Below are 17,837 nucleotides of genomic sequence, written 5' to 3'. Positions count from 1 at the left end.
CACATGCTCCCCGTCTACAAACACATTTGAAAAGGAGGACGATGTCTGGTGTCTTTCCAGGTGAGAATTTCAAAGAGTGAGAGAGACAATTATCTAAATCATCAACTAACCAAGCCGCTGAAGAGATAAATAATTGAATGTTATCTGGAATTAATAAAATCAAACAGGCATTCCTTAATGTTAAGAAAATACTATCCATAATATGTGATGTGTAAAAGGAGTTGAAATCTCACGCTAATTTTAAAACCGACTTTAAACACATACACACACACACACACACACACACAAATTGGTTTTCCATGTTCTATGGGACATCCCGTAGACGTAATGCTTTTTTAGACTGTACAAATTGTATTTTGCATCACCATACACCAACCTTACACTTAAACCTACCCCTTACAGAAAATTTCGTTAATTTTAAGATTTTCAAAAACACTTCATTCTGTATGATTTATAAACTTGTTTCCTCACAGGGACAAAAACAATCCCCAAGGATTTTGGATATTGCCATCATTGTTCCCCATAACATGGGGTATACCTGAACCACACAAAGACACACACACACACACAGACACACACAGTAAAACTGAGTAAACTAAATTTTATTTATGAGCAAATTCGTATTTGTTGTTTTTACTTTGTGTTATGTAAGAAATGTTTTAATTTAATAATCTAACCTGTAGTATGTGTACTGTAAATGAACAAATAATTTAGAAATTTAAAAATTTTAGCTTAAACTCAGTAAAATAATTACACCTACCATTTTAAACATGTTTAAAAGATTACACATTGTGTGTCAGTAAAGCAAGGGACACTGTCTATTGTCTTAAAAAAATGTTTAAATAACCTGATGACCAGCATTGTTTCTTTAGATCATTTATGCACACAAGTGCTTTTTTCGCACGAGTAGAAAACTCTTTGGATGTGTTTGGCAAAAACATCATTTCTACATCTTAAATGCATGACTGAACTTTTCTTATTCGACAGAAATACTATTTTCTAATTATTTACCCGGCCTATAACACTTGGTGTAAATGTTCTTACCTAGAACAGAAAACATACACTTTGACTATTTGACTATTTTGTAGGCATCATGTAATGTTAAATGGTTTACAAAACAAAATTTTGCACCAGCAGCTGTGATTTTCAAAATGAAAGAAATGTACAAGCTAAGGATGTTTCAACTATTATCATCATTTCCTTTTGACTCTGATAAACTGGTAATGAATTTTCTATGCAAGTGACACGATATACAGTTATCATACTATTTGTGTAGATAGCTGTGCTAAAACATTTATGAATATTTTTGCATGCCAGCAGATTATGTCAAGGGTGTTTCGCATCTAAGAATCACAATGTTTTTTAAATTACACTTTTCTTACACCTCAAGATTTAGCCATATCAAGATTTTGGACGGCCGTTCACAATTTGTTTGTTGGACTGTACGTTTTTAGGTGATCTCTGTGTGGTGTCATCATAATAGGAATAAATGAAAATTAAGAAATTAAGTTACAGTTTTTCTCTTCGAGATATTTCTTTTAGTGCAACTTTGTGTCTGTCCAAAAAGTGTGATCACATGAAGCATCGACACAACAAAAAATTAAGTCTAGCTGTTTTACACTTAAAACTATTACAACCTAAACAAATGAAACGGTTCCACTGAAAGATGCCCACTCGTTTAAGTTTGAGCATGTCAAAGTTTCCACACTCCTGTGTAGAGATAAATTTTATCCATAACCTTTTGTGTATTCAAGTGACCAAATCACTAAGAAAGAGAGTATAGCAAGAAAGCAAATGTTTACAATGCATATAAAATTCAGAATACAATTGTTAAAAAAAAAATATTATATATATAAAAAAGTATTTTTATTAATCCACTAGATTAAGTCATCTTGGTCAGATAGCAGATGAAACCATTCACATTTTGTTTGTTTGTCCGTTTTTTTTTTTTGAAGACTCCTGTAAGTTCATGCTAACTCTCGCGTGGGAAAGAGAGCAGGGTGAGCACATCCTATTCATTTAAGAAAAATTATTAAACATTTGACCAAACTTTTTTATTATTTTGACAAAACACAACAACATTAAAGAATGTTATCCGTTCCTATGGCCATCTTCTTTGACTCAAATGAAGCAACATCTCTGGTGTACGTAAGCATCTACAATGTGTGTATGTGCTAAACATCTGTTTCTCCACTTCTGCCAGATTTGTTAGATGGGCTTTTGTTGTAATACAGACACATTTGAGAACTATGATGTTCTCACTTTTGTAATGGTTATAGAAAAATTCAAACATAACTTTTGCATACGGAGCAAAACTGACTAAAAAAATCACTGAATTAAAAAATGCAAAAGTGTTTACGGCATTTGGCAAAACAGGATTTTAGCTGTAATGAGCACATAAGACAAAAATTGTCAATGTGTGACTTGTAAATATATTCTATTTTATTTTACTTATTTATTTATTTATTTTTACCAGAGATAGTCGACTGATCTGTTTACATGTTGTTTTGCCGTTTTCTGATGAAGAGTTTTCTCTGACTGTGGTCAAACATACAGTGCCTGTTCATAGGAATTTTTACAGCATAGCTACAGCATAAAAATATCGCCCCTACACGCGTTAAGGTTTGGTGAAATATACGTTATAAAATTTAAAAGATGATAAACTATATCAGATGTTCTTAAAAATGTAAACGTCAGACATCACAACTTTGTAAACACGTAATAACTAATATTTTAAGATAGATAAATGTTTAGATATTTTGTGAAAACAAAGATATACTACAACATTTCAGGGGCCCATGCTGTTCGAAGACCATAATTTCACACTGTGTTGTTTTAAAAGTAAAAGTAGATCAATTATAAAGACATGACAACACTCAGTTCCAGTTGTGTGTGTTTCCCGAATCAAACCTGTTAGTCTGATGAATACCTAAAACATCTAAAACATATGTTGGTGCAGACCAGCTAAAATGGACTAAAACATGCCCCTTTCAATGAATTCTTTCTACATGTGATCTCTGGTTTATTTAGTGTGATGTTTAGAGAAACAGAGAAAGGAAATAGTTCCTGTGGCATCCATGACTTTTAATGTCTAACTTTAAGTGTAATAGACGGGTTTGTATTAAGTGTAACAGTCAGAACAGAAAATGGCAGGACTCATTTTCAAGTTGATTGAAAATTTTGTGTCTTTGTGACACTGGTAGACCAGAAAAAGCTCTAAAGTGCATCACAATCTCAGTTTAAACAGTCTCTTGACAATCATTTAATCATCTTGTACTACATTTTGTTCATGTTTTTGCCTGTTTACCAAACTCTGAGAATAGTCTTTATCTAAAAAACAATGAAAAAGATACACGGCTGGTGGGCCGGATCAACATTAAAAGTTTTCACAATAGTTTAGAAGAGAGGATTTCATATTTTCAAATTAGGTATTTGTTATTCTGATACATATTTCTGTTGTGGAAACATTCCCTGTATAAAAGAGTATGTCTATAACCTATTCAAGGGGGTTTAGTGCAATCATATGGATCTTAAACGTAATCACATTACAACAAGGTCACATAGTCCCTCTAGTAAATCCACCAAAAGTGGAGAAAGCAGAAAATTCTTAGCACACAGTAGATGTTAATGCTTCTGACATAAAGGGAGTACACATATGCCTACTCTTTAATGTCCAGTAGAAATGTTGAAACTAACGAGTACGACAAATAAAAATGTGAACATCATCATCAGCTATATGAACAAGAGCTCTAGATGTAGGGGCGATATTTTTATGCTGTAGCTATGCTGTAAAAATTCCTATGAACAGGCACTGTATGTTTGACCACAGTCAGAGAAAACTCTTCATCAGAAAACGGCAAAACAACATGTAAACAGATCAGTCGACTATCTCTGGTAAAAATAAATAAATAAATAAATAAAATAAAATAGAATATATTTACAAGTCACACATTGACAATTTTTGTCTTATGTGCTCATTACAGCTGATTTTTTTTTGTCAGTTTTGCTCCGTATGCAAAAGTTATGTTTGAATTTTTCTATAACCATTACAAAAGTGAGAACATCATAGTTCTCAAATGTGTCTGTATTACAACAAAAGCCCATCTAACAAATCTGGCAGAAGTGGAGAAACAGATGTTTAGCACATACACACATTGTAGATGCTTACGTACACCAGAGATGTTGCTTCATTTGAGTCAAAGAAGATGGCCATAGGAACGGATAACATTCTTTAATGTTGTTGTGTTTTGTCAAAATAATAAAAAAGTTTGGTCAAATGTTTAATAATTTTTCTTAAATGAATAGGATGTGCTCACCCTGCTCTCTTTCCCACGCGAGAGTTAGCATGAACTTACAGAAGTCTTCAAACAAAAACGGCCAAACAAACAAAATGTGAATGGTTTCATCTGCTATCTGACCAAGATGACTTAATCTAGTGGATTGATAAAAATACCATTTACAAATCAACATATTTTTTTTTTAACAATTGTATTCTGAATTTTATATGCATTGTAAACATTTGCTTTCTTGCTATACTCTCTTTCTTAGTGATTTGGTCACTTGAATACACAAAAGGTTATGGATAAAATTTATCTCTACACAGGAGTGTGGAAACTTTGACATGCTCAAACTTAAACGAGTGGGCATCTTTCAGTGGAACCGTTTCATTTGTTTAGGTTGTAATAGTTTTAAGTGTAAAACAGCTAGACTTAATTTTTTGTTGTGTCGATGCTTCATGTGATCACACTTTTTGGACAGACACAAAGTTGCACTAAAAGAAATATCTCGAAGAGAAAAACTGTAACTTAATTTCTTAATTTTCATTTATTCCTATTATGATGACACCACACAGAGATCACCTAAAAACGTACAGTCCAACAAACAAATTGTGAACGGCCGTCCAAAATCTTGATATGGCTAAATCTTGAGGTGTAAGAAAAATGTCATTTAAAAAACATTGTGATTCTTAGATGCGAAACACCCTTGACATAATCTGCTGGCATGCAAAAATAGTCATAAATGTTTTAGCACAGCTATCTACACAAATAGTATGAGAACTGTATATCGTGTCACTTGCATAGAAAATTCATTACCAGTTTATCAGAGTCAAAAGGAAATGATGATAATAGTTGAAACATCCTTAGCTTGTACATTTCTTTCATTTTGAAAATCACAGCTGCTGGTGCAAAATTTTTTTTTGTAAACCATTTAACATTACATGATGCCTACAAAATAGTCAAATAGTCAAAGTGTATGTTTTCTGTTCTAGGTAAGAACATTTACACCAAGTGTTATAGGCCGGGTAAATAATTAGAAAATAGTATTTCTGTCGAATGAGAAAAGTTCAGTCATGCATTTAAGATGTAGAAATGATGTTTTTGCCAAACACATCCAAAGAGTTTTCTACTCGTGCGAAAAAAGCACTTGTGTGCATAAATGATCAAAGAAACAATGCTGGTCATCAGGTTATTTAAACATTTTTTAAGACAATAGACAGTGTGCCTTGCTTTACTGACACACAATGTGTAATCTTTTAAACATGTTTAAAATGGTAGGTGTAATTATTTTACTCAGTTTTACTGTGTGTGTCTGTGTGTGTGTGTGTGTGTGTGTGTGTGTGTGTGTGTGTGTTTGTGTGGTTCAGGTATACCCCATGTTATGGGGAACAATGATGGCAATATCCAAAATCCTTGGGGATTGTTTTTGTCCCTGTGAGGAAACAAGTTTATAAATCATACAGAATGAAGTGTTTTTGAAAATCTTAAAATTAACGAAATTTTCTGTAAGGGGTAGGTTTAAGTGTAAGGTTGGTGTATGGTGATGCAAAATACAATTTGTACAGTCTAAAAAAGCATTACGTCTACGGGATGTCCCATAGAACATGGAAAACCAATTTGTGTGTGTGTGTGTGTGTGTGTGTATGTGTTTAAAGTCGGTTTTAAAATTAGCGTGAGATTTCAACTCCTTTTACACATCACATATTATGGATAGTATTTTCTTAACATTAAGGAATGCCTGTTTGATTTTATTAATTCCAGATAACATTCAATTATTTATCTCTTCAGCGGCTTGGTTAGTTGATGATTTAGATAATTGTCTCTCTCACTCTTTGAAATTCTCACCTGGAAAGACACCAGACATCGTCCTCCTTTTCAAATGTGTTTGTAGACGGGGAGCATGTGGCCTGTTGGTGCCTAGGTATCAACACCATATAGATCAAACAAACATTGATCCTGTCAAGACGTCAAAACCCTCACTTTTGCACAGCCATTTTTTTTTTCCAGGAAGAACCCAAACACCTCCCACTGTCTTTAGGTGTGAACAACAAGCCAGAAAGAAACTTCACAGAAACCCCCCACTGCTCTGGTAACAGATACAACCATCATATATCCAGTAATAAACACAACACAAGTCAAATCTGAGATCTCTTTGATCTTTTGATTTACACACCTCTGCCATGTCAATCAAGGGTCACAGGACCCAGTGGCATGGCAACCGCTTTGACTGACAGGCCATATAGTCATAAATCAATCCAAACTGACCATGCACACTTCTGACTACCTGTCAATCTACACTGACTGTACAGCCATAAATCAGGCCATAAATCAGGGTCAAGACTTGAGATTAAGTGTATGATAGGACTACTTGTGGCACTCGGGGAGCAGTTGGGGGTTCGGTGCCTTGCTCAAGGGCACCTCAGTCGTGATATTGCCGGCCAAAGACTGGAGCCCTCAACCTTAAGGTTAGAAGTCAAACTCTCTACACCATTAGGCCACGACTTCCCCTATTTCGTTAACTGATACTCAGCTTTTCATATTTTCTGCATGAATTAATTGTTTATAATAAACACTATAGTATTCCATATACAAATTTTCATGGGGAAAAACAAAAAGAGGAAAAACTTAAATAAACAGTGAGGAGATGTTTTTATTCAGGTGTAATAAGTCATTAGTATGGCTATTATTATTTATAAATAAAACATCAGACCTTTTGGATCGATATCAAATTAACACATAGTTTTTTAACGTAAATGGTGTTGAGGCTTTAAATCAGTGCTTCTAAAGTTTGTCCTGGAGATCACCCGCCACTGCACAAACAAATAGTTTTTATTTATGCATGTCTCTCATATCAGACAAACCCATTTGAGGTTTTGCTATCTCTACTGAGATGATGAGTTGAATGATGTGTGTTAGATGAGGAAGACATCCAAAATGCGCAATGGTGGGATGTTCAGACAGGTTTGAGAAACACTGCTCTAAATAATAATATTAGATTATAATTAAGGATAGTTCTACAAAGGTAACTGGGCAAAACACATACATATTTTAATTATTGATTAAACACTAATATAAACTTGCATCACAGTTTAATGTAAATATAAATTTACTTCATAAAGCTTCTTGGACAGGTGCAAGGCTTTTCTTGAAACATTTGCTTTTAGTTGAATAGATGATTTGAAGAGCTGCTGACAATGTCTTTGTGGTCTGAAATAACCTGACTATAAACTGATGATTTTAAATAATGGGTTAATTATTTTAAACAACTGGGTTGCATATAGAATTATTACATTTACATAACTGAAGATGCTCCACATAACAGATCTACATAATTGTTAGGTAAAGGGAGTGCCACCCACTGTACTTTGATTATTATATTATTAATAACGTGCACTGCAAGGTATATACAGTATATATGTGCAGCATATATATATATATATATATATATATATATATATATATTTTTTTTTTTTTTTTTTAATAATTTTTTTTTTCCTGATTGACGCCTAGGGACATAACAAATAACCAAAGGCGGGAAAGTCAGATTATTGCAACCCAATAAAAGCTAACCACTGACAAGAATATCTGCAACTTTTTATGATGACACCTACAATATACTCTGTAAATATTCAGCAACTGCCACGTACAATAAAACATAATTTACATAATAAAAGGTATATTACGTATGACATTTTGTTATTACAGTACAATGAGGCTTTCATTGTTCATATTAAATTCTCTTATTGAGAGATTGTAAAGACTATGCAATATGTCTTAAAGCAGAAGTGGACAGCTTTTCACACCACTCGCCCAAGCAGGAGGGGCCGGCTTTCTGCAGTGGATCTCCGGCTCAGAAGGTTCCACAGCATTAAAGGCACTGAGCTTCTTCCAGAGCTGAAACTGCTATTTTCATTATAATCGCTCAGTGGATGGTATTCCTTAAATCGCCTGGATAGCAAAATATACATTGAGAGTTACTTTAATGTACATAAACTTCATTTACATTTAACTAGGCAGCACACAATAACATATTATTAATTTTAATAATGTAATAAAACCCATATGTGATTTGGTGTCTTACTTGTATGAAAATGCAATGGCCCCCACAGCACAAATAAAAACCAGGACTCCCAGTGTTGTTCCAGCCATGTTCCTTGAAGAATTTGTGTCTGCAGTTTTAACAAGATAAGTTGTGGGGCAGTGAGGTTTAGGTGTGTGCTCAGGAAAATACATTTGATTATTTATATATGCTTTGATGCTTTATATGACACTTGCCTATAGCCACACTGAGCTTTGCACTGGTTACTGCCAAGCTGACATCATTGGTTAGAGAGACGTTGATACAGAAGGTGCCAGAGTTGTTGAAAAATTGTCGCAGCACCATCTGGCACTCAGAGGTTGGAGTCACATCATTACACTGTAGGGCCTGAACAGGGCTTGTGCAGTCTGCATCAGAGACCACAGTGCAGACTTGATTTGGCAGGCTGGCAAGCAAATAAAAAAGATTAATAACTTTGCATAACACATTTTACAGTATGTTCTACAAGAGCCATCATTATTACCAATTTAAGACAGCTAAAAAGCAGCTGAAAACAGTAAAGGCTATATACAGATATACAGAATATTTACCTTCCCTGGCATGTGACTGTAAGATCTACAGCATTCTGTTCCAGCTCTGTGGCCAAAATGACCACATTATTCACCTCCACAATCTCAACACTCTCTATTCCCTCTGAATTGGAAAAACATTTATGTAGAGAATATTAAACATGTATGTATACAGGCTGTTTTTGTGCTCATCAATACACTACTAAGTGTTTATATAAAAAAATATAGAGGTAGAAGTGATTTGTTTACAGGTATCATTAAGACAACATAATAAATGTGAAAGTAAATTCTGACCATAAGTTTAGGTGGGGCAGATTCTGATGAATCTAACATTACTAAACAAACTGTATGATTAACTAGTAACCTACGTTTTACAATTAATTAATAAAAATGCAGAATACTTTTGACAGAGGTCTAATCTTTGTATAATTCAGCCTGACGGTGGCACTCTAAACCTTGATGGGCGGTCTCTACATACATAAAATATTATATAAGAATACACACTTAAATGGAGTACTTTATGAATTAGAATGTTATGAATTGTGGAAAACAAAAGTCATGTTGATGCCCAGAACAATTAACAATTAACAAACTACATATGGAGAACTTACCACAAATTAACTATTTGCAGGCAATTTTTTTACACACACGTTCGTTTCTATGAATTGTGGGGACTTTCCATAGACTTCTATTACGTTTATACTGACCAAATTATATTTTCTATCCACTAAACCTACCCCTCACAGAAAATCTGTTTGCATTGTTACACTTTCAGATAAACATGGTTTACTGTTTTTAATATATGTATTTTCCTCATCAAAAATTTCAGGTTTTACTATCCTTGTGGGGACATTGTGGGGACATCTTTGTGGGTCCCCACAATGTACAGGAGCATAAACATGTACACACGTGCACACACACACACACACACACACACACATGGTAGCGTGAGGGTATAATGCCCCCCACTGTTTTTTTTCCCCCCAAAAAATGAGTAGATAAAGTCTAGATAAATTTTTAAAGTCAGAGACTTCAGATTTGGTATGGTAAATGTTCAAGGCCGGGTTTCCCGATAATGATTGATCTTAGCGCTTAAGAACATTTTCTATGAGTAATTTTACGTTCGTTTGCTATTGTTTCACGTGCGTTTTCCAAAAATGCACTTAAAGCAATCACTCTTAGCTGTGCTTTAAGTGCTACTTAGAAGTCGCTATCCGTTGTTCAAGTGCTGAAATGTCACGTTATAGAATGGCTCTTAATTGTAGCACACAATCGTTTATTGACGTTAACCCAATGCTGCGTTCCAGACAGACAACTTGGATATCATAACTATTATCCAATACAATATTGGATTAAATTAAATTAAATTAAATTAAATTAAATTAAATTAAATTAAATTAAATTAAATTAAATTAATAATTGTAAATAAATAAATAAAAATACTCACGGACTACTGTAAGAGTTGTAGAGAAGGAGCCATAACGATAAATCATACAGTTTGTTTCTGCTGGCATTTCTGGTGCTTGCCGCTTTGCAATTACAAGAGCGGCCTGGGTTGTTTCAGTTCCTGCCACCAGTTCAACGTCTAATTCACTCACTGTTGCCTCAGGTATGCTAGTTAAGCCTGCAATTAAAGCACCAATATACAAATATATTAAAAATGCATTAATACATTAAATATGACCAAATCTATTTTTATAGTTTTTATTTTATTTTTATTTTTTTACCAGTGATGGCTTCGGTTGCCTCGTTGACACCAGCAACAGTCCCATTAACTGCTTCTATGTCTTCTACTGTAGGTAAAACAGATGCTACAATATCTGTGACCACTGCCTCAGGGGTGATGATGATTATTGCATCTCCAGTTGGTGCCACTGTTTCTATAACTGTCTGAACAGAGGCAGTGTCAACTACAGCAGCAGGGGTTGCTGGGAGTACTGTGGCTGCCAGATTGATTATAATCTCTTCTCCTTCTGGGGCTATGTCAGTTACAGGAACTTCTGTCACAGGTTCAGCCTCAACAGCCGCAGGTGTGGCTAACATAACTGCAGCAGTATTGTCAGCTTCAGCCACAGCTGTGTCTCCAGCAACAGTTGGCACCTCCTGGACAGTATTATCTAATTCTGCTTCTGTGTCAATTGCTGACACTGCCAAGTCATTGGCAACGACAGTGACATCAGCTGCAACTCCTTCCTCTGCTGTGGGAATGACATCAGCCGACTGAGGAGAAACAGTCAGCACAATGTTTTCCACTGCCATAGCTTCATCTGGCAAAAAGGAAAACTTATAAACCTTTTGGAAATCTCCTCAAAACACTTTCTGGACTGAGAATTGTCCTTCAAAAGCCATGAAATATGACATTTGAATATAGTTAGAGATTCTACCTGAGACAGGAACCGGAGGTACAACAGTGGCTGGTGGAGTGGGACTGAGCTGACAACCAGTTGAGATTGCTGCCATCAAAACCACCTGTGGCCTGAAGGAACCAGTGGTAAGATATGTGTGGGTAACCGTAGTTTCACGGGAAATGAGAGCTCCACTATTGTCACCAAAATCCCAATTGAAGGTGATGTCTGACCCACTGAGATAATGGCTAGGGTCATGCAGATTAATGCCAAAGGACACAGCTCTGTTCTGGATAAAGCTTTGGTCACCCTGATTGATGTCACCAACCTGAGATAATGTCACTGTAAAAGGAATCAGGTCTAGAGAAGAAGAAGAAATTTTGTTAGGGTCTTGTGGGAATATGTTCAGTAAATGATAGCATTGGTTTACTCACAGGTTACACTGAATCCTCTACAGTTCAGTGCAAGGCAGTGGTTAAATGGCATGAATTCTTACTCCAGTGTAAGGTAAACAAACTAGGCTTAATATTATTGTTATATTTTTTTTTCTAAAGGATAGAAATGATAGAGAATATCTACATAAATGTGCAGTTATCAAACTACTCACCAATGATGGAGAACTGGGTAGATGCATAACCAAGGGGAACAAACTTGTCTTTGCCACGGCAGTGATAAATTACTATATCCATTGTGTAAGAACCAAGAGGCATACTGTCTGTATCAATGGTCAGTAGAGAGGAGGGACCATCAGCCACCTGCCAATATTTTCCTGAAAGAGAGAAACAATAAAAAGAGTAACTATTTTGACAAAGTTTTTAGTGAAGCTTTTTTAGTGAAGCTGGGAAATTGTTCCTCTTCCCATGCTCCTCTGACCTGTGGCCTTCCTCCATCTAGATACTCCATCTAGAAGCCTACGATCCTGTGACCAGGCATTGTTGGTGGTCCCTCGTGTTAGACTAAAGCGTAGAGGGGAGCGTGTGTTTGTGGTGGCTGGGCCACGACTCTGGAATAGCCTGCCTTTAGAGATTAGACTGACCCCTTCCTTGTCTATTTTTAAGTCCTTGCTAAAAATCTTTTTATTTCCTTTAGCGTATTAACTACTGTGATATGTTACAATTTAAATAGATGTTTTAAAATTTGTGTCTGGTATATTTTCCATTTATGTGTTGTGTAATACTTTTTCTCTTCTGTAAAGTACTTTGTTTAGCCTGGGGGCTGTTGTAAATGCGCTATACAAAAAAATTTAAATTAAAATTTAAATAACTAAAAATTCATCACTAATAGCTCCAAACACTGTCCCTAACACCAAGCTACCTATAAAATCAGAGAGAAATTATTTAAAAATAAATGGTTCATAAGAATGTTGTACAAGCATCCAAGTCTAACTTTAATTTCTTCATAGATTAAAAATACAGGTTTAAACTTACCCCATGTTTTCCATACATAGATGAAGCGGGGCTTTTTGTTAGAGACCTTAGTGAAGGGTGTGCTGTCAGGAAAGACACCTGTCCATACTTGAGGGATGTTAGACTCAGGGTATACAGTCTGGCCCATTGTATAGGATGTTCCTGAAAGACAAATTGTGTGTGTGTGTGTGTGTGTGTGTGTGTGTGTGCACATATATATTATATATACATTATCATTTTTATATTTATAATGCAAATGTATTGTATTATATTATGGAAGCTTGTATAACTAACCATTAATTGTACAGTTTCTTGCCCACACCACCTGTCCATCAGGAAGTACTGTCTGGTTCTGAGGGAAGCGAACGTCAATGTTGAAAGTAGCTTTGGCTCCTGTCAGTGTAGGAGAATCACTTCTGACTTCAAATGCTACCTCTCCACCTATGGCAAAAAAAAAAAAAAAAAAAACATTTCTAGACATACTGTTGTTTGAAAGAAATGTAGCAGGTGAAGCATGTGTTCTTCCAAAAAATTTCAATAATTAAGCTCAATAATACATTTTGACTTGTAGCATATCCTAATAAATTCATATGCAAATCAAAAAGTTTCTATTTGTAAGAAGGAATTCTTGTTCATTACTATCCATAGAAGATTGAAAATACAACTCAAATTAGAAGAGAAGTTGGTACGTTTTGTAAAAATGCAATAAGATCTGTGATGTTCATTCTCTTTTACTTTTTTTTTAATTGAGAAAAGTATAAATAAAAAAAATTCCAAAGTTTTCACTAACCAACTTAAATGAATTTTGTAAATATGAAAAAATCCAAAAAAGACTGGACAGAGGCATGTTTAACACCGTCACGTCAACTTTCCTTTTAATTACAATGCTTCATTGTTTGGGAATTAAGAATACAATTTTTTTTTTTTAATTCAAGTTTTGTAAGCAACTTAACAATTTTTGTCCAGTCTCTCTTGAAACAAGGCTTCAGATGATCAGCAGTCTGTGATTGTTGTTGTCTGATTCTCCTTTTCATGACTGGTCAGACATTTTCAATAGAAGTCAGATCTGGACTAGTCTAACACATTCACTCTGAGTTTAAGAAACCATACTGCTGTAGCAGAATGAGAGCTGGCATTGTCTTGATCCATAAACCATGAAAGATATCATCTTGACAGCAATATATTTCTCTGTACGACTCCAGTATATGAATCAATGTCAGTGGTACCTTCACACATATTCTATGCAAGTCGCCCATGCCATTTGCACTGATGCACTCATATACAATGACAGATGTTTGTTTTTCCATCTGTCACTGATGAGAATCTAGATGGTCCCTTTGGTCTTTGGGACTGAGAACTCGCAATTTTTCCCAGAAACAAGTTTACCCTGACCCATTAACAATTCACCTGCTTACTGTTAACTGTTTCAAAACAGATTAAAGTGGATATTATATAATCTTTTCACTTTTATTTTGCCTCTGTCCCAACTTTTTTGGAATGTGTTGCAGTCATCAAAATAAAACAAATTTCATATTTGCAAGATACATTTATGTTGGTCAGTGAAAACTTTGTAAATGTTTTCTTTGTACTTTTGTCAATGAAATTAAAAGTTAAAGAGAATGAACAAATCAAAGATTCTTGATTTCATTGCATTTTTACAAAATGTCCAAACATCTCTGAAATTGAGTTTGTACTTTTGAACATTTTTGGAATGTGTTGATTAAATGTGTATGCTTGATGTGCTCAAATACCTTTCCAACAGTCTCTGTATCTGGGATCTCCATCCCTCCAAACTGGATACATCTGTGAATTCCATGAACGATAATGGGCAAAACGTGTTCTTGATTCTAGAATGATGAAAAGAAATAATAAAGTGTTAATTTGTGAAAGAGCATTAAAATGAATGAATCTCCTACCAGACTCAGTTATTAGAAATCATTAGATGTGCAAAGTGCACATTTATCAATTTAATACTCTTATTTTAACTTTATAAGCAACCCTACAAACAATAAAATGACGCATATTAGATAAGCACATGACTAGCCTACATGAGATAGCAAATTAGATATGGTATAATATATATATGGCATAATATATATATATATATATATATATATATATATATATATATATATATTATTTTTTATTTTTCTTTAGATAATTTAAATAAAGTACAACATAACACATAGTATTAAAATGAGTAGTTAAAGTAAATAAAAAGTTCAGTTTTTAAAGGTTGGCTTTAAAGTTCATAAGCAAGTCAAGAGACAAGGTCTAAAAAAAATCAAAGAAAAAAAATCTAGAGAATGTGAGGATTGGCAAATAGAGTCACATGACCTCTACAATCCCATTCAATCCTTTTCATGTGACTTTCAGCTGAGGTTACCACTCTAATCCCCACTGCTGTAATGAGGTAAGATCCCACAGAGCTCTGACACCAGTCAACCTTTCATTTGTCACATTGTATGTATGCGTGCATCTGAATGTTTGTGTATCTGATTATGTAAGCAATATGTTATTTATAATATGTGACCATGGACCAAAAAACCAGTCTTAAGTGAAATTAATTTATACACCATCTGAAATCTGAATAGGGTTTCCATTGATGTATGGTTTATTAGGATTGGACAATATTTGACAGAGATAGAACTATTTGGAAATTTGGAATTTGAGGGTCTAATTCCAAATTAGAAATACGGAAATACTCCGAAATCTAAATACGGAGATAATTGCCTTTAAATTTGTCCAAATTAATTCTTAGCAATGCATATTACTAATCAAAAAATAAGTTTTGATATATTTATTTACAATATTTACAAAATATCTTCATAAAACATATGAATAATATCCTAATGATTTTTAACATAATTTTTTATATATATATAATTTTGAGACCAGGTATGTTGTAAGACTTGTTACTTAAATTAAAGTTTTATTTATTTGGCATATGATTTTATCCAGAGCAATACATTTCCAGAATATTAAAGCCATAACCTGGTGTTGCCAGTATAATTCTTTAACATCTGGCATCATGCAGCAACACTATACTTAATAAAATCATAGAATGGCCAATTATCACTTTAAAAGTTAGCCTTGCAACAAGCCTCTTTAAAGAATTTATCATGCAATGAATTTAGATAAAATTGTAAGAAACTGAATTATTTAAAGTGCTGGTATTTAAAATAATGCTAAACTATTTATCAGCAGTGGATTTAACCAAAAGATTATAAAAGAAAGACATATGAAAAAAAGTTTACATTTTTATTTACTATTTGGTATTCAATGTATCTGCTTTATACTTTCAAGTTCTGTACAATCTGCGATTCTTATCAATGTTTTTCCAATATGTAAATTATATAATAATAACAGAATAACAGAAATTATAATATAATATAATATAATATAATATAATATAATATAATATAATATAATATAATATAATATAATATAATATAATATAATATAATATAATAACAGAAATACTCACGTGAAAGTGCTCCTGGTGAGAATGTAAGAATCAGAACGATGAGAGTCCCCCACATCATCATGGTATGCATTGATGGCTACAACACCTGTCACTGATCCAGTTTACTCTTGAGACTCAAGTGTCTTGCACATTCTTCAATATCAGCACCCAAAACCAAACCCCAATGTATGACATCACAGATTTGTGCATATTAGGTTCCTCCCACACCCTCAAGTAATCCTGTAGAGGGTTGTAGTTTAGGCATATTTAGGAAACTTCATACAATGCATTACTGTTACACATTAATGAGGATTATTGAAATAATTATCCTTTTTATAATATTATTGATTTCATTTATGCTACTATGACCGTAACAAGATTTTCTTTTAGCCATTTTACCAGTTTTACACAAGTTTACCAAGTTTACACAATTAATTATCATTATCTGTACTTATGTGATTTACAACAGGTTATACACAAACTCATAATATGTATAATCCTTTATAGAATACAGGAAATCTAAAATGACCTAGTAGTATGTGTGCACACCCTTTTATTTTGGGAGATGGAAATATTTACTAATCACATTCAAACTCTTACTGAAAAGTAAGTTTACGTAATGCTACTTAACCCTGAACTCCCAAAATATTACAGGTACCACTGAATATCATGTAGGCCTTCATCAAAAAAGGGAGACAATGTGACATCACAATGACATCCAAAAAGATGTCATTAAAAAATAAACAGGACATCTGTCAAAAACTGATGGAAAACTACAATAATGAAAACTTGTCTCTAGCCACAATAGTAGAAATTTATGAATAGTCCCAAAACCAAACCTTTTTTGGCACAAGACCGCCATGAAAAGCAATTAAGTATTAGTTGAGGGGTCATTTAAAATCTTTTATTTTTCTATTCTTTTCCTTGGATTCTTTTGTATTGAGATTCTCTTCAGTTAACATCACTGACCAGTTTTAAACTGAATTCACAACTGTCCAAAAATATAATTTCAAAATGTTAGATTTGTAAATGTGAATCCCGCATCTGCTTCAGCTCCTGATCTTGTGATCATACGTGGATCCTGTGAGAATAAATGTCTATTCATTATGTACAAATGAATACAAGAAAGAAGGCAATATTCTTGGAGTATGGCTGTCTGAAAACCGTGCTTGTTGGGTCATATCTGTTAGTATGACCCAGAGCTGCAGTGATGGAGAGTCACAAGATGAGAGTATACGCACATCCCAATCAATGATGTTCTTTCATTATTGTTCTCTTTCTCCACATGTCTTCACCTTCATGTATTTTTCTTGTTCATTCTTAACATTCTTGGGTTTGTATTAGTGTTACGGTAACAATCTATTCATTGTTATTCTAGGATGTTTTTTGTTTTTTTAAAATGAATTAGAATTTAGGAGTTAGGAGTAAGACTTTCTAAATGCAGTTCAATGTAAAAATTTTGGATAACAAATGTAAAAGATACCAAGAAGTGATCATGTCTGGTTTGTTATCAGAGGGTGGGATTTTATATTTTCTTCACCAACAGTACTGTATAGTCATGTTATAAGTCAAGTTTTAGATATATAATTAGATGTATAGCTAATTGCTGAGAACTGCATATCAAGACATTGCTATTTCTCTGTTTTATTTGGTGAAAATATAACATACTGTAACTATATATAGTATATATAGATAGAATATATAGGTATGTTTGATTAGGGTTGGAGTTAAAATC

The 17,837-nt window shown here is 33.8% G+C and overlaps 1 protein-coding gene across 1 annotated transcript; it reads right to left on the bottom strand.

The window, feature by feature from the left end:
* Nucleotides 1-7,863: 7,863 nt before the first annotated feature.
* Nucleotides 7,864-16,253, bottom strand: pmela (premelanosome protein a). Its single transcript, XM_026242293.1, has 12 exons — nucleotides 16,124-16,253; nucleotides 14,388-14,483; nucleotides 12,931-13,077; nucleotides 12,658-12,798; nucleotides 11,838-11,999; nucleotides 11,270-11,590; nucleotides 10,613-11,152; nucleotides 10,333-10,509; nucleotides 8,907-9,009; nucleotides 8,553-8,761; nucleotides 8,359-8,446; nucleotides 7,864-8,225 (listed from the first exon to the last, which is right to left on the bottom strand). The coding sequence occupies exons 1-12, from the start codon at nucleotides 16,191-16,193 to the stop codon at nucleotides 8,075-8,077; spliced, it is 2,205 nt and encodes a 734-aa protein (XP_026098078.1). The 5' UTR covers nucleotides 16,194-16,253; the 3' UTR covers nucleotides 7,864-8,074.
* Between the last annotated feature and the right edge of the window lie 1,584 nt (nucleotides 16,254-17,837).

Source organism: Carassius auratus, unplaced genomic scaffold (genome assembly GCF_003368295.1).
Source record: "Carassius auratus strain Wakin unplaced genomic scaffold, ASM336829v1 scaf_tig00001155, whole genome shotgun sequence".
NCBI classification, from domain to species: Eukaryota; Metazoa; Chordata; class Actinopteri; order Cypriniformes; family Cyprinidae; genus Carassius; species Carassius auratus.
This window is presented reverse-complemented; position numbering and strand designations above follow the sequence as displayed.